The sequence below is a fragment of the Elgaria multicarinata genome, chromosome 4 (assembly GCF_023053635.1).
Source record: "Elgaria multicarinata webbii isolate HBS135686 ecotype San Diego chromosome 4, rElgMul1.1.pri, whole genome shotgun sequence".
Taxonomy (NCBI): Eukaryota; Metazoa; Chordata; class Lepidosauria; order Squamata; family Anguidae; genus Elgaria; species Elgaria multicarinata.
The window spans coordinates 72,007,459-72,034,604 of record NC_086174.1 but is presented as its reverse complement, the minus strand read 5'-3'; the positions used below and the strand labels follow the sequence as shown (position 1 = coordinate 72,034,604).

At 40.0% G+C, this 27,146-nt stretch overlaps 1 protein-coding gene across 1 annotated transcript in view; it reads right to left on the bottom strand.

The window, feature by feature from the left end:
* The window catches only part of SYNE1 (spectrin repeat containing nuclear envelope protein 1), a 356,826-nt gene extending 330,464 nt beyond the window's left edge, over positions 1-26,362 (bottom strand). Inside the window, exon 1 of the mRNA XM_063124531.1 lies at positions 26,149-26,362. Within this exon, the coding sequence (XP_062980601.1) occupies positions 26,149-26,215 (67 nt within the window). The 5' untranslated portion in view covers positions 26,216-26,362. The remainder of the gene's footprint in view (positions 1-26,148) is intronic.
* Positions 26,363-27,146: the final 784 nt, after the last annotated feature.

Sequence of the window (27,146 nt, the reverse complement as noted above, 5' to 3'; positions counted from 1 at the left end):
CATGCATAATTTTGTACACCTCTATCAGGTCTCACCTTAGCCTGCTTTTTTCCAAGTTAAACAATCCCAGCTGTTGTAACCGTCCCTCATAGGGGAGATGCTCCAGTCCTTTGATCATTTTAGATACCCCTTTCTGCATTTTTTTCAGCTCTACAATATCTTATTTATTTGTTTATTTATTTATTTAGAATATTTATATACCGCTCCCCATTGAAAAATTTCGGAGCGGTGTACAAGGTAAAATGAAAATAAAAACAGAATAAAACAGTTAAAACAAAATTTTAAAAGAAGCAAAAACAGAAATCCAAGGCTGCATGTTAAAGAAAGGCTTCTTGGAATAAAGATGTTTTCAGGAGGCGCCGAAAGGAGTACAAGGTTGGCGCCTGCCTGACCTCCAGAGGCAGGGAATTCCACAGGAGGGGCGCCACCACGCTGAAGGCTCTTCCCCTGGTGGATTCCAATCGGAGGATAGATCTAGGTGGAACCACCAGGAGCAGGCCCTCGGATGACCTCAGTGACCGGGCAGGTTGGTAAGGGAGAAGGTGCTCTCTCAGGTATCCTGGTCCCAAGTTGTTTAGGGCTTTGTACACAAGTACAAGAACCTTAAACCTGGCCCGGTAGCGAATAGGCAGCCAGTGCAGTTCCCTCAGCAGAGGAGTTCCATGCTGGAAAGGGGCAGCTCCAGACAACAGCCAAGCTGCAGAATTCTGCACTAGCTCCAGCTTCCGGAGCAGCTTCAAGGGCAGCCCCACGTAGAGCGCATTGCAGTAATCCAATCTTGAGGTTACCAATGCCTGTACCACCGTGGTCAAGCTATCCCTGTCCAGGAGAGGCCATAGTTGGCGAACCAACCGAAGATGGTAAAAGGCACTCTGAGCCGTGGCGGCTACTTGAGCCTCCAATGACAGAAATGGGTCTAAGAGTACCCCCAAACTACGAACCTGTTCTTTCAGAGGCAGTGCAACCCCATCCAGAACAGGCAATGAGCCTGTCTCCCGGACTCGGGAACCACTCACCCACAGGGCTTCTGTCTTGCCAGGATTCAGTCTCAGTTTATTGGCCCTCATCCAGCCCATTACTGAGTCTAGGCACTGGTCCAGGACCTGCACAGCCTCACCTGATTCAGTTGTCACAGGGAGATAGAGCTATTTTTTTAGCTGATGTGACCAAAACTACACACAGTGTTGTGCAGACTTCTACTGTTACTTTCTACTGTTAGTTTTTACCTACCCTGTGCCTGCTTACCCTACCCTGTACCTGTTTGCATTCTCTTCCCCTCCTTATTGTTTTACTATGATTTTATTGTTTTACTATGATTTTATTAGATTGTAAGCCTATGCGGCAGGGTCTTGCTATTTACTGTTTTACTCTGTACAGCACCATGTACATTGATGGTGCTATATAAATAAATAATAATAATAATGGGGGGGGTGCACTAAGTGGGGATGCACCATAAAGGCAGTATGTTACTGGAAGTTTTATTCTCAATTCCTTTTCTAATAATATCTAACATTGAGTTTATCTTCTTTAAAGCGGCTGCACACTGGGTTGACATTTTCATCAAGCTGTCCACTACAGCCCCAAGTTCTGATTCTTAATCAGTAATGGCCAGCTCAGATCCCATCAGGTTATACTTGAAGTTGGAATTTTTTGTCCCAGCATGCATCACCTTACACTTGCTTTTACTGACTGCATCTGCCATTTGAATGCCCACTCTCCCAGATTGGAGATATCTGTTTGGAATTCCTCACAATCCCTTTTTGTTTTAATCGCCTTAAATAATTTGGTGTCATCGGCAAACTTGGCCACTTCACTGCTCACTCCGAATTCCAGACACTTATGAACAAGCTGAAAAGAATTGGTCCCAAAAGAGATCCCTGTGGGATCCCACTATTTACTTCCCTCCATCGGGAGAATTTACCATTTATTCCTACTCTCTGCTTTCTGTTCTTTAACCAGTTATTGTTCCATAAGGGGACTTCTCCCCTTATTCCATGACTGCTAAGTTTGTTCAGGAGTCTTTGGTGAGGGGCTTGATCAAAAGTCTTTTGGAAGTCCAAGTAAACAATGTCCACCACATCACCCCTGTCTACATGTCTACTGACATTCTCAAAGAACTCTAAAAGATTAGTGAGACAGGACTTACCTTTGAAGAAGCTGTGTTGATTCTTTTTTCAGAAGGGCTTGTCCTGCTATATGCTTACTAATTTTGTCTTTAATAATGCTTTCAACCAATTTACCAGGAACAGACATTAAACTAACTAGCCTGTAATTTGCTGGATCCTCCCTGGATCAATATTTAAAATTTGGTGTTACATTGGCCATAGTAATCTCTGGAAATACTGATGATTTTGCAGGGAACTTATTTCTTATGGGTATTTTAATGCATTGGTGCATTAATTCTAATACATAATTAAATAATTTTGAGGGGGGGGGGAGCCAAATTTGCCACATAAAGATGAGCCTTGAAAAAAAGAGATGAACGGTACAACATAAGAAGAGCATACTACAGTCAGAGAGCGATCACCTATGTGGACTGATTCTTAATTAAAAGTCAGGTATATTTGAACTCTAGATGTCAATTTTAAGGCTTCCACCCCACCCTGAAAAAAGGGGTAAATTTTGACAACAGGCCGAAGTGTTAGCAAGAAGTGGCTTCCTCCTCCCATGTTATACTTCAGCCTTACTTATAAAACATTAATCAGGCATGCATGCCAGATAGAAACATCCTACTGGACAATTAGCTTGATGTACAAGGGAAAGTTGATTGATTCTGATGAAGTGTGAGTGTGATATAATATTGGTGTTTTCAGTGAGTTTCACATTTACGGAACTTATATAGGAGCCTTCAGGGTTACTCCTTTAGTGCCACAGCCTATCATTTATTGCCTCAGCAAATGAATGAATAGTATATTATTTATTTATTTAATTTATTTATTACACTTATATACCACTCCCATAGCCAGGGCTCTCTGGGCAGTTTACAGAAATTCTAAAATTGAGGTAAAAACAAGTATACAAAATTTAAAACTCTAAAACACAGTACATACACACATAAAGCATTAAAAACCGATTATATACCAATTATAGCACTAACACAATCACAGAACCTAACACCAACCAGCACACAACAACTTGATGCCCAGACTACAAGACTGCAAGTAAATATAATGAACAGCAATATTTATAAACAGTGCGGGAGCAGGCAAATTACAGATTTTGCTTTTAATATCAAAATAAGAAATAGGATACGTTAAAAAGGAATCAGAATTATTAGTAGACCCCCTGCAATGAGAGATGTTAAGAGTCCCAAAGAGGCAATCAGCCTAGCCCTTGCTGTATGCGTAACAAATGATTACTAAATGACAGAGTCTCCCTATAGCAAGTAACATTTTGAACCAGATTAATGCAACTTGACAGCAATCCTAATTATGCTTCCAGAATGGAAGCTTCTAAAACATAGATGGGGAGCTTCTGGCTTGTATTCCTACTAAAGGCCCACAGGGGCTTTCCATGTGGCCCAGCAGTATTTTTTATTCTGGCCCACCTCCTCTGCTACACAGGCAAAAGATTTTATCTCCAATCAGCTGCTGATTGCAGATAAGAGCTTTGTACTATGACTTGTACTATGATTTAGACTACATAATAGTTAAAAATTACATTTTTTAAAAAAAATTAAGTCACTACTCACTTTATTTTATTTTTTAAAACCTTGGGATTTTAAAAAAATCTTTTAAAGTTTGGAAAGCCTGTAACTAAAAAATCACAAGGTACTACTCTGACTCATGGAATCAGTATCAGTTGGGCTCTTTGCTTTTTAGGAAGCATTTTGGTATTTCTGGAAAACCTGAAAAGCTTGTCAGTTTGGTGAAGCACATATGGTGCACTGAGTAAATGAGCTATAATTAATTTTCAGGCAATGAGATGACAAACACACTCCATCTGCAGACAAAAACAAGATGAAGGTGTCCTTGATTTTTTTTTTTTTAGCCAGACTTTTTATTTATGGACAGATCAATATGTGCATCCACAGGAAAAAGGATTCCTGTGGACATGTCTTTTGCATCTAAAACTTTCCTCCTTAAAAATAGCCAATGACTGAGTAAAACCAACTGCAGCAGGGACGATCATAGACCTTGGAAATAAGACCAAAAAGACCCTTAAAATAAAAGAGATAAACCCAGATAGAAAAATCCCATAAAAACACCTTACCATATAACAAGAATAACCTAAGACATTAAGATCTTAAACTCTGAATTTAAGATCTGAAGAGAACTTGGGGTTATTTACAAGTTCTACCACAAGCTACTATGGGCAACATCCAGCACTGTGCAAGCAGACTTTTGCTTGAAAAATAACTTCTCTTCCTTCCCCTGGGTCCTAAACACACACATACACACACTCCCTAGACAGGGCTGGACCAAGAAATTTTGCTGCTTCAGGTGAAGGACAAGATGGTGGCTCTCCATCACAAAAGCTGACTTGGCTGATGACAATGATAGCATCTTCCACTGTATCTGTGCACAGCAGAGTAGCTTAGGGGTTGCAGTCCAGGTCACATCATATTGCTCTGTTCTCCAACACCTGACCACCACTCCTCAACCCCCAACTCCACCCCAGCTTAATGGTAAGGCTGGCCTCGCCCCAAAATATGTTTCGGAGGGTTCCCTCAATCTCCCAGAGAAACTGTAGGGGATACAGGGCATGTCTACCCCATCCATTAATCCCGGGGTCAGCTCGAGGTCATCCCTGTGTGTCCAAATCCTGGCGTAAACTGAGGATGACCTCTCACTTTCTCTGGGATAAAATGGATGGTACTTATCATGGTATTTCCTATGGTCCTGGGACAACCCCAAGGACCACAGCCAGTGTGGCGCAGGCTCCTGGGTCTCCCTTCCCCCCGCAAGTAGTGGGGCTTTGTGAATGGGCACAGAGCTGTGTGGGAGGGTCCTTCTGTGCCCATGAGGAGTGGGGGGTGCAGCAGTTTTGCTATCCCCAGGATGGCTGTTGGTGCTTTTTAGCACCAAGATTTGGGTGTGTGTGTTTTTAAAAAAACAACTTACATTTTGCGCAGGATCACACCCGCGCAGTTGCACGACTGGCTCCTGCCTTTAAAAAAAACATGTGGTGCCAGAGCGTCTCTCCTGACTTCTGGGATGCTTTCCTTGTTCTGTGCACGCTGGGGGACAATCCTGGAAGTGGGAAAGCCTGGGATCCTCCCCCACCCCCTCCTGGATAGTATATAGGTATATTGTCTAGGTATAGACAAGCCTATAGTGGGAGGGGAATTCATTCTGCCAATGGTGTCTGTTCCTCTGACAGGAAAACAAATTAAAATTCACTTTGTATATCAGTTGTATAAAACAAGATAATCCGAAGTCATGTGCCAACTCCCTTTACATAAAATAAATGAGTAATAAATACAGAGTTTAGTGAATGTGTTCAGCGAACTATTTATTCAGCAAGCTGTTCTGACATGCTGAAATATCTGCTTCATTCATAAGATTAACTGTAGCCACTGCTAGATCTAATTATACTCTACATGTTCACTCTACAATACTGTTTAGACAAAAAGCTACCCTGTCTCCCAGCTAAAATCATACCCACAGCAACTGCCAGCAGCATTTGAGAATATGGGGGGGAAACATTCTTTGTCTTGTTTTCTACAAATATCAAGATGAATTCAAGTTTCAGCATTATTCCCTAGTTGTTGGTTCAGGGCCTATTTGCCACGTCAAATGTTCATTCCTCCTGCCTTTCTGGTTCTGTACCTCATTAACAACAGTACAATCTTTGCAATTATTGCCCCATCCATTCCCATCTAGGAATCAACCACAACACTTCCAGTGCTAGTTTGTCAATTGTTCTTCACTGTGGGTTGCCAATGTGGTACCAGTGGGCACCTCTCTTGGCTCACCAGATTCTTCATGCCTTCTGAGTCTTAATTTATTTCTTAAGATTTGTTAAATTCTTATTTTTAATTGGAAGACAGGCATGCTGCAAAGTGATGTTCTGACCTCAAATGCCATATTTATTTGCGTTCAAAAGAGTCACAGCCTTGTGTGACGTAGAGTGGTAAGCGGCAGTTACTGCAGCCGAAACTCTCCCCACGGCCTGAGTTCGATCCCAGCGGAAACTGGTTCTCATGCAGCCGGCTCAGGTCGACTCAGCCTTCCATCCTTCCGAGGTCAGTAAAATGAGTATCCAACTAGCTGGGGGAAAGGTAACTGCGACTGGGGAAGGCAATGGCAAACCGCCCCGCTACAAAGTCTGCCAAGAAAACGTCAGCGAAAGCAGGCGTCCCTCTAGGAGTCAGTAATGACTCAAGTGCTTTGCACGAGAGGTTCCTTTCCTTTTTTCCTTTTTCAAAAGAGTAGTTCTCTGTTTTGGAGCTCAGGACCACCCCTGCCTTGGTCATTCTTGGGCAAGTTACTTTTCTTTTAGTTTCACCAGACTGCCTTCTGGGAAATGAATGGTTTGTGACTGGCCATGCATCATGGCAGCCATTTTGTGAGTGTGCCCATGACATTCTCTCAAAATTCCAAATGTGCCATTGACCCCAAAAGGTTGGGAACTCCTGTACTTATCCAGTGTACTTATCAGCACTGCATTTGGAGGGTCTGAGCTGAGGTTTTTAATTTTATTTAAAAAGAGTAGTACAGAGAGCAGGGGTTCTATAATTTTGGCCCACGTATGGTTCCCAGCTGTTCCTTGTTTGGTCCTTGAAACCAGAGGCATACCACATACTTTTTTCCACCACCCAGCTGATTGGCCCACCAGTTTCTTTCTCAGGTTTGCCTCCTCTCATAGCAGGGGAAACTTTTACTATGATCAGCAAGTGATAAGAGGTAAGAACTTTTCTCTGCTGACCACTGAAAAAGACTGCCTCTTGGGTTTAGCAGGAAAAAGTTCATACCAGCTGCTGGTCAGAGATAAGAGCTTTTCCCTGCTGGGGAGAGGGGATGGGACCTAGAGAGGAAGCTGCTGAATGCTTTAGATGTGCTTACTCCTGAGTAGACAAGCTAGGGTGGCAGGATGCCCTACTTCACAGAGAACAGTCCTCTATTTAAGTGTGTCATCTATTTGAAGGGCTGCCCAGTCCAAGTGAAGTTTAAAGATAAAGAACCATAAGAAATCGTAGAAGGGAAAGCAGAAGCCTTGAAGTTGTCCATCAACAGTGAGAACCTGGTCAGCAGCCTGAGCAGGCGCAGAGGTTACTTGGTCATAGTCTTCCCAGCTATGGTGAGATGAATTGTATTTCTATTTAAATTAAGGTTATAATTTCTAAATCAATGGATAAATAAATCAAATAAGTTAATTGTGAACAACTTGACCCATTTATTTCAATAGGATGCAGTGTAATCAAATGCATATGCAAGCCTTTGAGGAAAGAAATAGTCTGAGTAGTAGATGCCTAGAAAGAAACACTTTCACTAATAGATTCTCTGAATGGCTTTATTTGAATATTGGGAGGAACCAATTTTGGATGGAGTGTGTTTAATCATAACAAAAATTTGTAAACAAGAACTAACGGTTCTTCTTTATAATAACAAAATACATCCAAGGAACAGTAGACATGTTCACTACTTTAAAAGGCATTCTCTCATTCTTCCACCAGAAATACCCTAAATATTTAATATTTGTAAGAATGTCCAAAACACACATTTATCAGTTATATTTTCTTGACTGTCCTGATTTCATTTCTGGAACACTGTTGATGGGTGGGGAGCTATGGAAACTAGAAAAATGACTATGATCTCATCTTCTGTGCCTGGTAAAACAAAACAATTAGATCTCTTTCTCTGTAAGTGTTAATGACGTCAAATTGTTTTTATAGTTTTTATAGTGGAGTTTTTAGCTGAATGCACTATTTTTAATAGGAGTAAAACCAAGAAAAGCAGTAAAACATTTATTGTACTTTACAAGCAAAACAGTACTTCTAATGTAACAAATCACATTTTGAAGATGAGAATTCTGCATAATTTAGGGATGCTTTGAACATGATTTGCATTTTATTCATTTTTTAAAGTTTTTTGTTGTTGCTATAATTCTGGGTTGTGGAACCTGCAGCCCTGATTTCATGTTGTCTGTAAAGATGGAGAGCGAGAGCGAGAGAGAGAGAGAGAGATGGGGTGGCACAGGGAAAGAGAGATGAAGAGTGAGAGGGAAAGAGAGAACTGTTTCCAATACTGCTGAACCACATCCCAAACATAGTTTTCTAAATCAAAGATCCCAATTAACTCTTAAATAGGAACTCTTATTCTCTCTATCCCAAATCCCACCGCTCTTTTGAATCCCTCCTCCCAATATTCAAATAAAACCTTTCAGAGAATCCATTAGTGAAAGTGTTTCTTTCTAGGCATCTACTACTCAGACTATTTCTTTCCTCAAAGGCTTGCATATGCATTTGATTACACTGCATCCTATTGAAATAAATGGGTCAAGTTGTTCACAGTTAACTTTGTTTTATTTATCCATTGATTTCAATGGGCTTAACCACAACTAATTTTCTCTAGACCAGGGATCGCATGTCGAACATTATTGCGTGCTATAGTCACTACATTTCTTATTTAGTAACTTGAGTTAATTAAGAGGACTTTACTCTCATTATCAGCAGCTTGGCTGCATCTGAAGGACTGCTAAATTCCTTTTCTGGGACAAACTACACCATTGTTTTTTGCTGTTCCTAGTACTGTCTCCTGCAGTGACCAGTATGTAAATTCATTATGTAATAGTGTAAAGGTGTTGGGACCTGAACTTGCCTCTTTTCATCTACTCTTTTGGTTCCTTGTGAATCACAGAATATAAACCAAGGTTATAAAATGTAAATCAGTACAAATGCTTTGACAGAAAGGCGGTATAAAAATATATAGTAAAGAAAAAAACACTCTAAAATTATACTACATTTCATTCTGGAACTTCATTTTGGAACTTCACTCAGTGTTTTAGTAATTCCAGATTTTTATTTTTGGTCTTAAGTGATTCAGGGTGCAATTCTATTGGACATGCCCTGGCTACTCGCAAGCCTCCAAACTCAGAGGTTTATGTGTATCAAATGCAGAGAGGAAGGTGCCTTGCAGCTCCTGCTCTGCATTGTAGCTAGACTCTGGGAATGCCTCCTTTACCCCATCTCTGCTCTGTTTTGTGAGCATGGAGATGTAGCTGGTGTGGGTCTCTCTGTGCTGGCTATGAGGGGCAGAAGGTGTGGTTTCCTTAGGGTGACCAACTGCCAGGATTTCCCCGGATTTGTCCTGGTTTTTGTTCTTTCCATGGTGTCAGGGGGGATTTTCTATAATTTTCAATAATGTCCTGGAATGACACACCTTCCTCTTTAAGGCTGCCATTAGCATGGCAGGAGGGAATGACATGCTTTCTTGAGGCACGTCATTCCCCCACCCCGAGCTCCAATTGAGGTCTTAAAGGGGAAAGTGGGTCATTCGTGGACATTATAGAAAAGGCCCCAATTGGAGTGGATGGTGGTGGTGCAGAATGAAATCCTTTCCCCTCCTCCACTCCAATCGGGTTCTTTAAGGTGGCGGGGGAATAACGTACTTTCTGCAGGACTCAGAAAGCTGCTTCCCCACACACACATTAGGTGTCCTCTTTTTTGGTTTCCCAAATATGGTCACCCTAGTTTCCTGGCTCCAAACTCAGACCCCTTTCTAAGAGTTCAGAGCCAGGAAATCAAACAATCTTAAGTCCCCCCAGACACTGCCAGGGGGACATAAGATTCCTCCCTTACAGATATAGGATTGCTCCCTTTTATTGTAAAAGAACACTCACACAAAAACCCACACAAAACAAAGTTATTTTATCAAAAAATCACTGCACATTTAGTAAAACATTAATAATGTTATTTTCAACAAATATAGAAGACGTATATTTCTACAAGACAGAAAGCCATTTTTATTTTCTCATTACTACAAAATTCCTTGTAAAGGATTCAAATTTAATAGCAGGCATAATAACCTCTGGAAAAATGAAAGGATAAATTACAGTATTCCATTTTATGTTCTATTAAGTATAGTGAACTATGAGCCAATGTAAACCTAAAGTTTTTAATATAGAAAGTAGTTCATCTTACTCAGGCCAGCATTCATAGTGCTTGTTTCTACCCATATTGAAATCAGGATCCTTTCTTGTGCAGACATTTTTATAATGTGTGGGATTCAGTGCCACAGGAAACAGGATGGATTTTAAAAGAGAAGGATTATAGGCCCCACAGGAACACCTGTAATTTTGTATCTGCTTGTAGACTTGAGACAATAAGCTTCTCACACAAAGCTGTCATGATAGATTGCCCCTCCTTGGCTTATTAGCTGTAGCTCAGGGTATAAAGCTGAATTATGAGGGAGGACACATTGTTAGATCTCTTATCTTTTTTCATGACATCTTAAACTTCAGTGTTATGGAGCTAGACTACTAATAAATATACAAAAATAGATGGGTATCCCTAGTGTGACGGAATTATCATTTTAGGCAAGACGAAAGGAACTACCACAATCAGAAGCAGTAATGCTGGAGGGATGGAGTGGGAAGGTCCTTCTTTTGATGGGTTAAATTCTTACTATAAACAGCCTGGAAAGGGGAATCAAAGATTCATCCTTAGTTCCAAATCCTGCTACTTCATGTTTATCTCCACTCTTCTTTGTGGGCACGATACAGAGATTTTCAGTAAGACGGGCACGCGATGGAGTTAGAAGTCAAACTGACAGTCATGTATTAGTTATAAATGTAATTTCTATGCTGCACCCTATCATAGCAGACAAACAGGCAGTCAGACTGTCAAAGAGCTTTATCACACCAGCGTTATACTGTGCAATCACTGCGAATTGCGTGTAAAGGACTCCAAAGTTTTCCAGCTTATAATCTGCTTTTATTGTGAAATACTCCCATGCATCCTGCTTTAATTGTGCTATAAAGGCAAAAGACTCGCCATATTTTGCTACTAGTTTTTGAGCATATCATCCGAGCGGCCATTGGGGCGCAGGAGCAGGATTTGAAGAAAAATTAAACAAATGCTTACGTCTGCATAAGTAAAACTCTGCATTACTGTAAAACTCCTTGCAGAGTACTCAGTCTTTATAGTAGGCATAATTGCCACTTGAAAACAAGATTAAATGTTACAATATTTCTTTCATTTTATGCTTCAGTAAGTGTAGTGAGCTATGAGCCTATGTAAACTGAAATGGCTAATACAGGAAGTGGTTTATTATCTCCAGCATTAATATATTATTGCTTCTCCCCCCGCCCCTGAATTCCTTCTTCTGTGGAAATGGAATGCTTGGCTATAATAATCATAGAATCATAGAATAACAGAGTTGGAAGGGGCCTACAAGGCAATCGAGTCCAACCCCCTGCTCAATGCAGGAATCCACCCTAAAGCATCCCTGACAGATGCTTGCCAAGATGCCTCTTGAAGGCCTCTAGTGTGGGAGAGCCCATAACCTCCCTAGGTAACTGATTCCATTGTCGTACTGCTCTAACAGTCAGGAAGTTTTTCCTGATGTCCAGCTGGAATCTGGCTTCCTTTAACTTGAGCCCATTATTCCGTGTCCTGCACTCTGGGAGGATCGAGAAGAGATCCTGGCCCTCCTCTATGTGACAACCTTTTAAGTATTTGAAGAGTGCTATCATGTCTCCCCTCAATCTTCTCTTCTCCAGGCTAAACAGGCCCAGTTCTTTTAGTCTCTCTTCATAGGGCTTTGTTTCCAGACCCCTGATCATCCTGGTTGCCCTCTTCTGAACACGCTCCAGCTTGTCTGCGTCCTTCTTGAATTGTGGAGCCCAGAACTGGACGCAATACTCTAGATGAGGCCTAACCAGGGCCGAATAGGGAGGAACCAGTACCTCACGTGATTTGGAAGCTATTAATGCAGCCCAAAATAGCATTGGCCTTTCTTGCAGCCATATCACGCTGTTGGCTCATATTCAGCTTGCGATCTACAACAATTCCAAGATCCTTCTCATTTGTAGTATTGCTGAGCCAAGTATCCCCCATCCTGTAACTGTGCATTTGGTTTCTATTTCCTAAATGTAGAACTTGGCATTTATCCTTATTAAATTTCATTCTGTTGTTTTCAGCCCAGCACTCCAGCCTATCAAGAACACTTTGAAGTTTGTACATGTTTTCTGAAATTAGGTAATTCATATACAGTTTTTTTAGGAGTATCTCTATCTACTTGGGACCACAATACCTGATGGAGCACCTCTCCTGACATGAACCTACTTTCAGGATCTAAGGTCCTCCTCTGGGGGAGGCTCGGAAGAGCCTAGAGGGCCTTCTCAGTGGTGGCCCCCCACCTGGTGACAACATTGTTATCTTTTTAAGACCTTTCTCTTTTCTCAGGCATTTAGCAGCATGTTTTAATCAGTCCTGAATTTGTCTTATGGTTGATTGCTCAAATTTAATATATATTGTCTCTGCATATACTGTGTGTTTTTATGTAAACGGATTTTAAACTTCATATACTGTATTTTAAAGATTTTTAATATTTGTAAGCCGCCCAGAGAGCTTTAGCTGCAGGTGGTATAGAAATGTAATAAAACATCATCATCTACAGTTTCTTATACATCTAACACTCTTTGAATAGTAAAGTTGAATATCATTTTTAGTAAGGATTGTCCAACATGAACACATGTCAAAGTTTAAGGAAGCCTGCATTGTTTTCATTTATTCTTCCTCATGTTTTTCAAAGCACTAAGCCTATGGTTATTATCAATATAGAGAGTATGAGAACAGAATCATTAGCCTATGATACATTTGTCAATTTCTTCCCATATTATTTTATAACATAATATATCATTTTCCAGAATGTGATGCAATGTAAATCCACCAAAGCTGCTTATAGCTGGCATTGGTAGCAGTCAGCCACTCAGATTCTGTCTAATTACTGGGGGGAAAGCAGAATTTTGAAAGCAGCTGGACATCATACAATGCTCTAGTATGCAATGAAAATGTTTAAAAAGGTCACATCTGCAGTAGATTATTTTCATTTACGTTGCACATTATGCTGAGATTTTGTGGGTTGCCAACTCTGCTTCCATTTCTATTTATAGATGAGACATGGTGAAGATAAATTTATACTCCAGTGTGGTAAAAGTATACAACTAACTGCTAAATATTAAGCATTTCCTGTCTCGAATTTCCGTCAAATATGAACATACTATTTACTCTTTCTGGATTTAGCATTTTATTATTTTGTCTTTAGCTTTTTGTTTTTGGGATTATGATGAATGTTCATTTTTACAGAATGTACAGCATAAAACTCTGCATAACTCATTATCTTATCACTAAATGACATAATATCATCCAAACACTATGGCTGCAGTTAAATCATAGATTTGTGGGCCAAGAACAATATGCAGTGAACCTCATACTGTCCCCACACTTGCATGGCTGCAAGAAAGAGTTTGGAAGCTTTTGCTTCCAATTCAAAATGACTGCAGCTTGTCATGGTGTTTTTAATTTTAATTATGGCTTAATTTTAACTATTGTAGCTTCCATGCTGAGGAAAGGCAAACCAAGTGAGCCCAAGGCTTACAACGGCTCACATTCTCATAATGCTAAACTATGGTTTAGCATGACACCCAAACACAGCTGTCATGTTGCTTCCTACTCTGAAAATCTTAAATATTCAGAAAACAAACTGTGAAACAGAAACCTTTGAAAGCCTATGTGACATTTTTAAAGTCACTATTTCTAAGCATGGTGTATAGGGATGAGAGTGAAGAAGAGAAGCCTTAAAATAGAGATATTGACTGACTAGGGAGCAGCTAGCTTTACTATGAAGTCTAAGGGGGTTCAGTAACTTCAAAATTAAATTGAAAGTCCAGAAGACAAGCTTCTATTTTCAGCTTCTGTTATAGATAAAAGAAAAGAAAAGAAGAGGAAGCAAGATAGGTCCCCCCACCTGCCACATACACACTGAGTTATCTATTCAGTGGAGCACTGAACTTTCCTCTTAACTTATAGGTTGACCATATGAAAAGGAGGACAGGGCACCTGTATCTTTAACAGTTGTATTGAAAAGAGAATTTCAGCAAGTGTCATTTGTATATATGAAGAACCTGGTGAAATTTCATCTTCATCACAACAGTTAAAGCTGCAAGTGGCCATTCTAGTATAGCTCCTTGCAGCTTTAACTGTTGTGATGAAGAGGGGATTTCACCAGGTTCTCTATATATACAAATGACACCTGCTGAAACTCCCTTTTCTATGAAACTGTCCTCCTTTTCATATGGTCACTCTATCTTAACATAACTGATAAGCTATTTTATGTCTGGAAAGGCTAACAAGATTCACATAGGAAGACCCATATTATGCACTGCTATTGAAATAATGCCAGTAGGTAGACCAAAGAACCTGAACCAAAAGTATTATTCTCTCCCAGGCAAGAAAATATTTTGATAGTGATCCCCTTGCTCCTACAAAGCACTGTTACTGGGCTACTTCGACAGCCCTTAAGAAAGAAGAAAAACTGCCATACTGCCACAAGCAGTCACATCTGGCTCAGTATTCTGTCTCTAACACTGAATAAACAGACATCCCAGGAAGCTTACAAGCATGTCAGACCAGAAATTTACGTCCCCTACTGTTTGCCCACCTGACAGTCAATAGTCAGAAGTACAGTAGATCTGAACAAAGAGGTGGTATTTCTAGCTATTACAGCTAGCAGCTATTTAAGCTCAATGCTTTGTGAAAGTCACTACAGCTCTTAACATTTCTTTCCAGTCTTCACAACCCATGAGGTATTGTTCTCTTGTCCACAAAGCTGTATGATTTACTTCATGGAAAGCGTACATCCACATCAGGAGGAATGAAGAGAAAAATATTTTACTCTTTGGAAAGTGTGTTTATGATGGTACACTTCTTAAGGTGGGCAGTAGCGATGCAGTGAAGCCTGGTGCAACACCTGAGAGAGTTAATAAAAGAGTATGTGGAGGACAAAAAATGTCTGGAACGCATTCTTGCTCTTCTTCCCTCTACCTGGAAGACCAGAGGCTGGGAGAAATCTAGCAGGGTGTCCCCACCACACTCCTCCTGAAGCTTGTTGAACTGGAGATCAGGTACTCTGAAGGGACAGGATTTACTATTTCCTGCCTTTTATTTTTAGTCAAAGCACTGAATCTTGGATATGAATGTTCTTTAAATTGTTTGTTCAACCAGGCATGGCAATTCCAGTTTTGCAAGACACCTTTGGAGGGGGTGGGGCTTCCCTCAGTGAGTCTACCTTCTTACCAGCATCATCTCCAGCTGCTTTTCTTCCTCATCATGGAACCACCTCAATAGTTAACCACTGCCAGCTCAGATCCCGTCAGAGTATGCATGAAGTTAGGAGATTGTTTATCTCAATATGCATCAGTTTACAGTTTACAATTTAACAGTCCTGTTTTAGATACAAAGTTTTTGTTATGTGTTTGGGATCAATCAAAATTACCTCCAGGAGCCCCTTATAACTCAGTATCTCTGAGTAAAAGAGATTGAGGATTTACACAGACACACACACACAGTGTGATTCCTAAATGGGCAACCTTTTTGTTCTATGAGGCCTGAGGGGGCAGGAGGGAATGAATCTGGGGGAAGGCTGAATCTGACACAAAAGCAGAGCAGCTTTTGTCTTGGGAAGAGATCTGCTGGGCAGTGGAGAGGAAGCAGGGTTTGCTTGGGATTGTTGTAGGCCTGAATGCAGTCTAAATAGACCTTCATACAAGAAACACCCCAAATCTCCAGTGCCCTCTTTCTAGGAAACTGAAGTCTAAAAGCTTCATCCCACGTACCTGCTTCCCTCGGATTATCCCCGTAGCGCTGCGAATTGCATGCAAAGGACTCAGAAGTTTTCCACCTTATAATCTGCTTTGATTGTGAAGTACTCCCATGCAACCTGCCTTAATTGTGCAATAAAGCAAAAAGATTCGCTGTATTTAGCCCCTACTATTTGAGCATATCTTCCGAGCCACCGCTGGGGCGCAGGAGCAGGATTTTAAAGAAATGCTTACATCTGCGTAAGCTTTAAAGATAAAGACACCAAAATTGGCACAGTAATAGATACTAGGGAGAGCTTTAAGCATACCAAATTTGAAATGAATTGGGTCATCTGTTGATTTTTAATGATTTTTTTACATTTCCCCCTTAAACTCAGTTCCTGGTATGCAAAGGATTGCTGTCGCCCGGTAGCAAAAACAACAACAACCGTGAAAGCTTAGTGCTACGGGGATAATCCGAGGGAAGCAGGTACGTGGGATGAAGCTTTAAAAGAAGCAGAGATAAAAGGAATCAGCCTCCTCCTTCTCCTCTCCTCACATACCACCTCTGTTACTCTCACCACCACCATTAATAGGCACATGAAGGGAAAATGGAGTCTGTTTCTCGGCTGCATTGATAGGGAAACCTTCTGGTGAGAATGATGGCTGGCAAAAATGGGTGTGAGAATTTTTCCAAGCCCTTGGATATTGGCTCAGATTAGCAATCCATGTGTTTCCAATTTGGGGGAGGTGGATCATTTCCAAGTTAAACCAAGAAGAACTTTTCAAATCTCACCAGTCTCTTCTCTAGAATCACTATATGCATCAGTGGTGAGCTGGCAAACTTTCAGGCATTTGGCAATGAGATTATTATAATGATTACTTCAATCATTTTAACTCTTCTGTGAATGCCAACCGCGTTGTAGATTCATTTTAAAACCTGTCCCTTAAAGCCTGGTCCTTTACTGTGAGTTAGGCAGCTTGTGAAATAAACCCCAAGAAGGCTCTGTGATGCAATTATTTTCGCTATATAAAACCTCTTATTCTCAACTCAATGTTTCCACTAATCTCTGTATTGCCATTCCAAAGGGGTGGGATTCATAATTTACACAGTGTAACATCAGAATTAGCTGCTTCTTGACTCAAGTAATATTTTCCTCCAAGGTTTCATTCCTGTTCTCATCTAATTGAATTCATTTTTTAAAACTAAATTGTTAGCTGAAACCAAGAATTACTGTTTAACAGAAGTTTAGGGGAAAGGCTCAAAATATATTTTAACCAAGTAAGCTCGTACTGTTATCTTAAAAGGCTTCTGCTGTAAACAAAGACTATCAATTTTTAGGAGCAATATAAACATTAACACTGACAACAAAAATGACTTTGACAGGAAAAAAAATGGTTTATAAAGTTTGAAGATTCAAAAGTGGGTGAAGAGTGTTTGTTCTAAGATGATTGCAAACCACTGAAATTAGCCTTCTATACTGATTTAGTCTTTGACAGTTAGTCACACCTATTGCTTTCTTGGTAGCAAGAATGGAAATGAAAGCTAGGTCTTGGTTTCTAAAATGCTGAAGATGTTTACTACACTATGCTATGTTTGCAAGATATCATTGAAAAGGGTACTATTTATAAAGAGAACCTTAACTGCAGTTGAATGTTTATTTGCCATTTTTGTGCATCTGCAATACTATCTAGCAATAAGAATGAGAAGCACATTTGGGGTGCAATCATATGCATGTTTAGACAGTCTACAAAAAACAAAAACTACATCCACAGGATTGTGCCCTTATTCTATTACCATGGCCATGGCTAGACCAGGCCTATATCCTGGGATTGTCCCGGGATCATCCCTATGCATCCAAATGACACACAGGGGATCCTGGGAGCAGGCAGGGATGACCCCTCCATTTGCCTGGGGTAATCTTTAGGTCTAGCTAAGGCCTAAGAATCATTAACATGCTTCAAAGTATCATTAAAGGGTTCTTCATCAGTTTTAACCATAATTTACACTTTATATATGCAAAGGTGTTAAATTATCTTATGTCTAGCCTCTAGCAAGTATGAACCTCAAGCAACTGAGGTGTGGTTGTTTTTGGTTTTTTAATGGAACACAGCAAAATTTTGCCTGATCCATTCTTTGGAGTAGTAAAATGCAGCATTTTAAAGCAAAGCCAATGAAAATAAGATAACCGGTTGCGGTGTCGAATCTGAAACCACAACACAATAATAATCAAGTGTGTGTGTGTGTGTGTGTGTGTGTGTGTGTGGTGGGGGGAGAGAGAGAGAGAGAGAGAGAGAGAAAAAGAGATGTGCTTTGACTATTGGGTGCTATCAAAATGTAGTAAATAAATTATCTTCAGATATCAGCTATCTCCAGCATGGTACATTTCCTAGTTATCTGAAGTGTAATTGAGTTATGTTTAGAGATATAATCATGAATGTAGCTTTCAAACCAGAATAGCCCAACATTTGGATTACTTTGTTGCAAAGTAGCTCAAGGACATAATGAATCATTTTCATAGAAGTCCATGATTATTTTGAGGATTGCCTGAAACCATAACTAGAACAGATCTTTAAAAACTAAGGAAGAGCAGAAGTCTGCATCCAAAGGAGTTTTCATGCAATGATGCTCATTCAAGAGGAATTCCCCCCTCCCCACTGCAACCCCTTGCATCTCCTCAAAATCCTGATTTTTTTCTGATTCCCCACTTCCCATTCCACATCCTAAACATCCCTTATTTTATTGAGCTTAGTCAATAAAATGACCATGAATTAATGTATTAAATGCACCCCACTATATTTTTATTTATTGTATCAATAATTTTATTATCTTATTTTATGTGTCCTTTTTATTTGAATTTTCCATTTTTATTTTAATGTCGTATAAAAGCAAGAACTCCTGTATCCAATTGTCTAATATATGGCTTCTTGCACATAATATTTATACAAATCACAAAATATTGGAGTACAATCAGGCCAATCTCAAACGTATAGAAGAGTCAGCAAGATTTCCCTATAGATCTTTGCAAACAAAAAGGTAATCAATTCTAGTAAAGGATTTATGTAGACTTGAAAAGAACTGTAGTCTTTAGCACTATGAGTAATATGTTTCCATACATCTATTAAGTCTGCAGGATTTTTATGCTATTAGCTAAGGCATCATCATTTCTGTATAACTTCTCTCCTTTCTTTCCTCTCATTTTATCTCTATGTGGATTAAGAAAGCTATTAAAATCTCTAAGATTACAGAGCCTTCTCTAAATTGCTGTAGCTGATCAAATCCTGAGTATAGAAAATGGCCTGACTCCTTACTAACAGAAGTAGATTTTAAAAAATGTCATTTTTATCCTCCGATGAAACTCTTAAATGAATAAATCTGCTACTGTCATCGAAATATTGTGAGTCAATTTAAATCAGAATGTGCTTTCAAAAATTATCACTATGCCTCAGCTCACTGAAGAGCCTAGGGAACAGCAAAGTTGATTCTTAAAGATTGGCTATGCCTCTTAACTGTTTGCTGATCTGACTTTGAATATAGCTCTTTGATAAACTATTTCCCCATACAGAAACGATGTATGCATTTATTAAAGAGAACATATATTATACATGCTAAAGACTATTTATGTGAAAGTCTTCCTCGAGAGCACGACTTCTTCTTGGGAAGTATGTATCAAACCCCTCATTGTCTAGTCCACTTCTGTTAAGAGTCAACGTTTTCCTTAAAGTATGTGGAGAACTTTCAACTTACGTGATAATAAATAAAACTTAGCATTTATATAGCACTTTCAGTATTCAAAGCACTTCACATAATATTATTTCAGTAATCCTCTCAATAGTCCAGTAAGGTAGGCCAGTATTATTGTCCCCAAACTGCATTGGATTGAAGCTAAGAGAGTAGTGGCTTGCAGATTAACCTGCAATCCTATACCAGTTTACTGGGGACTAAACCCCACTGAATTAATTGAGGACTTACTTCTGGGTAAACAGGGATAGAATTCATTGATAGTTAAGTATGTGGGCAACAGGACTGGTGTCAGACTCTAATGTGCCCTTGGCAAATACTCCTACTTGAGCCCCGCTACCAAAGCCCCCTGGCTGCCTCTCCACCTGCTCATAGGGTAAAGCGCCCCACTGAAGCTGTCCACCCACACTGCCATCTGCTCACATGCATGCAGCTTCTGTGGGGGACCTGGCCAATGAGGCTACCTAGGGTGACCATATGAAAAGGAGGACAGGGCTCCTGTATCTTTAACAGTTGCACAGAAAAGGGAATTTCAGCAGGTGTTATTTGTATGCAGGCAGCACCTGGTGTAATACCCTCTTCATCACAAGTTAAAGCTGCAGGAGCGATAACAGAGTGACCAGATACAAAAGAGGGCAGGGCTCCTGCAGCTTCAACTGTTGTGATGAAGAGCAAACTTCACCAGTTGCTGCATGCATACAATTGACACCTGCTGAGGTTCCCTTTTTTATGCAATTGTTAAAGATGAAGGAGCCCTGTCCTTCCTTTCATATGGCCACTCTAATGACATAGACTAACCAATGGCCTTATTGGCCATGTCCCTTCCTCAAAGGCTACTCAAAATGTAAGTCTAAACAAAGTTTTCCTTTTAAAATAGGGTGCCACAGGGCCTACTGGCTTAGTTACGGCAATTTGAGTACAGCCAGACAGGAGGAGGATGGTGGCAGGCTCAGAAGCAGATGGGCCCTCCTGAGGCTATGGGCCCTGAGCTGCTGCCCACTCATGCTGACTGCTGAGGACAGGTGGGTTTTGAACTGGCAATCTCCCTGATCACAACTGATCTTTTTAGTCACTATGCTGTACCAGTTTTCTGTTTAACAATTGAGATGAAGATCACATTGAAGATTATATAGAGATATAGACAGCGTTTAGAATGTGGGAGATTGTGCATAATTTAAACTTGAAAGTCAAGTTGCTTAGTTTGCAAATGTTTTCAGTTAATAAGGCATAAAAACACATGCTCATATCCAATTTTAAACAGTGTAAAACAGCAAATTACAAAGTGTCTAGTAAATACCTAGCACCAAAACTATTTAGTAATATTGTAACAGCTGCTTCAGTCAGTCACTCATTTGCCACTCTTCTCCAGATTTTACTTTTATTTACAACTAGCAGCAGCTACATATACTGTACCTTTAGGGTTCCTCATGTTTCAAAAAGAGAAAGGAAGCCTCCATCCTGAGATTCCCATGGCCCCGACCTCTTTGCCATGGAGGGATATGCTCTACCTCCTATCAGCAGCTGATGAGAGATAAGAGCTATTCCATCTAGGGCAGATAGGAGGAAGCTCCTGAGTGATTTAATTCAGGACTGAACTAAACCCATCTTAGTTTGCATGGACTTTAAGATCAGCAAGAGAGGCCCTTTTCATTTGCCCACCAATGAGAGCAGTGATGGTGGCAGCCATATGAGACACTGTAGACGCAAAAGAGACAAGCTCAGGAGATTGTATATATTTTTTAAAAAATAATAATTAATTTTTTATCCAGAAGTGCTCAATGTTTCAAACTAGACGTCCTTCATCAGGACCTGGAAAGCGATAATGAGCTGCCAATGGCCTGCTGTAGTTCAAAGTTTCTCGAATTGAGGTTTGTAGTTTTGTTCTTGATATCTTCAAGGTTCTGTGCTAGAGCTGCATTTGTAATTTTTGAATAGCTTTTTCTGAGTTGCATGGATTGTGTGGACTTGCAAGCCATGTTTTTTTTTAACTTTTGGGGAGCATTTGGGAACAAAAAATGGGAACAAAAATCGTGTATGTCGCTAAACACACACACACACAGCAACGACTCCATTCCATGAACGAGGGGACGATACAATGAAAAATGCCTGACAATCTGTGAAATCCTGATGGAATGGATTTAACAAAATTTATACATCCCTAGCCTTTAATGTACGCTAAAAGTTCTGTCTCCCTTTTTTATGTTAAATTGTTTTATCCTGTTCTTGTATTTAATGTATGAAATTGATTTTAGTAATTTGAACTGTTTACATTGTGATTAATGTATTTCTTGTTATTTGTTTGGTAAGATGAGTTTATTATATATATAAAAGTAGGGCATTTTAAAATAAATAAATAAAAGTAAATAAATGTTCCTAAGGAGAAGAGTCATAGCTCAGATCACATTCTTTGCCTGCAGATGATTCCAGGTTCAGTGTCCAGCATATCCTCTTAAAAGGCTCTCAAGCTATTGTGCCTGAGCTAGTGTCAGCCAGAGTACAATCAATAGTACTGGGTTAGATGAACAAAAGGCCAACTCAGCAAAAGCAGCTTCAAAAGGCATGCATTCCAGACTGGATAACCTTGGGCAGGCTTTATCTTCCAGTGCAGCCTGAATCAAAGGACTATCGTACTCCTGAATTGCAGGATTAAATGGAATGACTCACGTATATTTTCCTAAGATCCATGGAGGAATACATATGAGCCAAATAAAATGAACAAACTAAAATGTTAAGAGCTTTTGAGTGTGAATCATCTTGCCTTGCATAGAGGATTGGACAAGACAAACTGCAGAAACCTATCAATTATATAATTCTTTGCTTAACCCCAAATTACTTAGAGGAAAATTCCACTAATTAAATAGAACTCCATCTATGTCACAATGATTAGTCTTGGAGCTTAAGAAAGTCAGGGAAAGTTAAATCTCAGAGTGACAAAGAAAAAGAGAATCTTTTCTAGTACAGTGCTTTGATGTTTTGGTAACATTTTACAATTCAATAACAATAAAAAACAGTCAGCAGCATATAACGGGGACAAGGTCAAAATAGGATGGCTCTTCCTAAGAGTTCTTGCAAGATCCTTGTTTTTACTACTGTATTGTTCAATGCCAGTATCAAGTATTGGCATTGTTGGGCTCCAGCTAGGGCTTTTGTCGTAGCAGAGCGCCTACCATCCAGAGCTCCTTGACATCTGTTCCTCCTCCCCTTGCCACTACTACTTGTTCACTTTCCTGTGCTCTTACTATCCATAGAATCATAGAGCTGGAAGGGTCCTACAAGGCCATTGAGTCCAATCCCATGCTCAATGCAGGAATCAATGTACATGGGGTTTCCAGGTAGTCACCCTTCCAGAAAATGACCAAGGCTAGACCAGCTTAGCTTCCTCAAGGTTGCAGCCTCCCGTGCCATCATACCAGATAAGCTGCAGGGAGCAAATAATGATGGTGGTGAGGAGGCACATCACTATCTGTCATAACTTATTAATTTGCAAAATGTTATAATGGGATTTAGAAAAAACCTGTCACCCTGTTAGGTACAGTGGCAGTAGTTGCTGACAGTACACACATCCTCATGCTATTAGCAGGATATTACCACAAATAAACTCAGCGGGCTGCAGATTCCCCACTCCAGAACTAGATGGACAGACCTCCCTTGGAAAAGTTTCTAGAGCCTAGAAGCAGCCACTAAGAAGACACTCTCTTAAGTCCTGCTTCAGATGTTGGTGGGACAGAAAGAAGGGCCTTTCCTGAAGGTCTTAAAACACAGGCAGGCTCTTGTGAGAAAATACAGTCTTTCAGATAACCTTGTTCCAAGTTGTGTACAGAATTGTAGATTATAAAAAACACTTTGAGTTGTGACCAAAAATGGACTCTCAGCCAATGAAGCTGCTTTTACATGTGAATCACACATTCCCTGTAACCGCCCCCAATCAATATCCTCCAGCATTCTGAACCAGCTGAATTTATGAACAGTCTTCAAAGGCAGCTCCACATAGAGTGTGTTATAGCAATCCAAATAAAATGTAACTAAAGGATATATCATAGAAATGTCATCTATGGCTAGATCTGACATCTACTGTCTTGTCTGGATTCGGATTCACTTTGCCTTCTTCCAGGCCATTACTGATGTAGACAGTGATTCAAAACTTAAAACCTCCTTAACTTAAGTTGGAGAAGAGAGAGATAAAAGTTGGTTGCTAACAGCAAATTGGTGACAACAAACTCCAATACCCCAGAACTCTCAGCCAGAGTTCTCACGTAGATGTTAAATAATATGGGAGATAAGATGGAGCCCTGAGGGACACCATAGGCCAATGGCAACGGTGTTGAGCACAAGTCTTCCTGGCATTGTCTTCTAGAAGCACCCCTCCAAAAAGGAGTAGAACCACCATAAAATGGTGCATCCAAATTCCAGCCAAGCAGTCTAGTAGAATAGTATGGAAAGCCTCAGAAAGGTCCAGCCTAAGGATGTGGACAGCACAATTGTGAGATGAGAACTATCATTTGTATGTTCAACCCTTGTTTTCATGATTTATAAAAGGTGCCAGGCTGGGGATGGGCAGATGATTAACTAAATAGGTAAAGATGGTGGTGAATGCCTCCTTATATGAGGATGTGGTTTTTTGGTCCCCTTAGTAGATGACCTATGCCAGAAACTGGACAGGGGACTAAATCTAGAGTCAGCAGCTTCATGTTCTGCTGTAGTACAGATTAAAAAAACACACTAACCAGATCAAATCACAATGATAAGTGGATTTATTTCACTCTTTACTGTGCAAAATGAAGAAAATATGAGCATAGCAAAATAATTAGCATATTAAAGCAATATTGTAGGTGGAGCAGATCTCTCTCTCTGTGTTTTTCCTCCAGAGCCTTGTCTGGGCTGGTAGAATCAAGGAAAAGATTCAAGTACCTTGCAGGCCACAATTCATAATTAGTGGGCTGTGTTTGGTCTGAAAGAGTACAAGTTGTGCAGAGATGACAAATTTGGCCAGATAGAGTACAAGTTGTGCAGACTTGTGCTTTCAGGTTTACAGGGTCCTTTATAATTCCCACATCACTTACGTTTGACATTTGCTAGAGATGAAACTCTTAATTCATGAAGGCCAGAAAGAGTCTGCACTGCAGATTGTCTGCTCATCCATAATGCAAGACCACAGCCTAAAAAAAGAACTGTACTCAAGCTCAGCAGAGGTGATTTTTAAACTCCTGTTTGATCTTGCAGCAGAAGCCAGATCTGACAATACAGATGGGACCCTTATTTAATTTAGATGCAAGGAAATGAACAAAGAGGTTAGGAGGATGAAGACAGTGTAAAAGGAGGCTCTATGTGCCAGTTTATTACTATCTGCCCCTTTACTGTTTTTATTAAATACTCCCACTTATCTAAATCATCTGTGCACAACTTTTTAGCCCCAAGGTCAAATACTGATTTGGGGGATGCATGCACATGCACGCGCACATACACAGAGTGATCTGCTTTGCATAATTAACCTCTGCTCAGTCTGATCAGAGATTGATTTATGATATAAGAACCTGGACAATTGCCTTGTTTCACAACTCAAGGTTGCTTAATAAGTCATGGTGGCTTGTTAACTACCCCCACATGTGCCAGTCATGTACTGGCTCATTTCACTAATTACCATCAATGGGCGCAAGTTGTTGTGAATCTGAACCCAGTGAGGGTGGCTTATTGGGGTGGTTAATAAACCACCCAGAATCCATGGCTGGTTGTAGGGTGGTTTGTTAACCAACCCAACAAGCTATCCTCAGTGGTTTTGGATGACATGAGAAGTCATGGTGGGGGCATTAATTAAGTCACCCATTGTGACTTAAATAACCTACAGTTGGATGTGGTGATGGTGCAAACTAGGTCACCATAGATTAATCATGGTTTAAACAACTCACAATTAGTTCTTAGGTTAACTTGGGCTGCTTAACTCATGATTAACTGATAATGTTTGGGTTTATACATCATGAATCAACCTCTGAAAGGACTGATGATAGGTTAATTATGCAAAGCAGAAGCAGCATGTGCCAAGCATGTGCCAAGGCAAATTGTGGGCTCATTAGCCAATTATTTGACATCATTATGTGCAAAAGGGGTCATTGTTTTCATAATTGTATGTTCACCACACGGAGATCACCTTTGGTGATGAAGGAGCAGTGTATTTTAAAAAATAAATAAATAAAAACAATTTTGAAAAATTTCACAATTTTTTTAAAAAACTTTTCATCTGAACACCTCTACACAAAGGAGGTAATTACCACTTGTAACTGGGCAAATTCCTGAAAGGAGGAAGTTTCAAGGCAGGTAGATGATATGGTCAAGGTATTGATTATGGTTCAGTTTCTGAGTTAATAGATCATTCTATATATTCTCATACACTTTTAATTAACTCTAGTAATGCTGGATTCAAGACATTGCTATCACAAGCATATTATTCATGAGTTAGGAAATGGCAACACAATTTCTCCTGGACAAAAATAATAGCAAAAGCACATGTCCTATTTATTTCAGCAGGAATTGCCAAAAAGTTCCCTAAGGACTTGCCTTATCTTTTCAAGGAACTAAACCAAAAACAAAGCCCTGTGCTTTATTGTACTTCAATAACATCTGAAAATACAAATATAACAAAACTTAGCTGCTTTCAGTCAGACACTTACCTTGGAGTCTCTGCATGACACCAGCAATATCCCGCGATGTTCTTGCTACTATCTTTGATGAGGCCATTACTGTTGTGTGGCAAAAATTCTTCTGTATAGAGAATATCCACTTTAAGATGCAAGGTTTCAATCACTTCTTTTTGCGAAACATCATTAGCTGCAGCACCACATGCCTTTGTAAGTCACGACAGCTTTTCAGCCAACAAAAGTACAGCTCTACGTAGCCACTTTCGGGCTACTTTTTTTCAGGAGACCTCAAGTCAAGCCTGAAAAGATAGAGAAATACAATACTGGGCTTTAGAGAATTCCTACAATTATTGGTATAAAAATACCCCACCATATTGTCACTAGATCAAGCATGCAGAAAACTGGTTGCCTGGCTGTCCCGGGTGACTAATGACCTAATTTTATGAACACTGCATTGAAAAAGTAGCACAAGGAATGCTGAACCAGAACAACGCTAAGACCGACAGGATGCCATGTGCTGGTGTTGTGGTCTGACCCTAGACTTCATGTCAATGCAGCAGTTATGAGTCAGTATGAATGCCCTGGCCAGTACAGTGCAACAGCATTGTTGCATAAGGACATGATTATATAGTTGGAAAATGAGTTGAATGACAGAGGTGGGATAGGCAAAATTCTAGAATTTAAGCACACACTATTTTATGGCTATTTCAGCTACTATGCATTCAACTGTGTCTACATTATTGACATATTGAATTAACCATTTGGGGTTGCAACACATAGGCTGCTACAATAACTATGCTGACACAAGCCTTTTGTGCATTGTTGTTAGTTGTGACGTAAATTTGTTTTTAAACCGGTCTAACTAAGGCTTAACATTTTTCATTAAAATGTGTATGTATTGTGCTCTGATAGTTTCAGAATGTGAGATTGCATTGTTGGCTTTAAGTAGTGACATGCTTAAATGTAACCACTGTGGCTGTGCATTATATACTCAGGAAGCGCTCTCTTCTTCCAGCCAAGTCAGAAAGAAG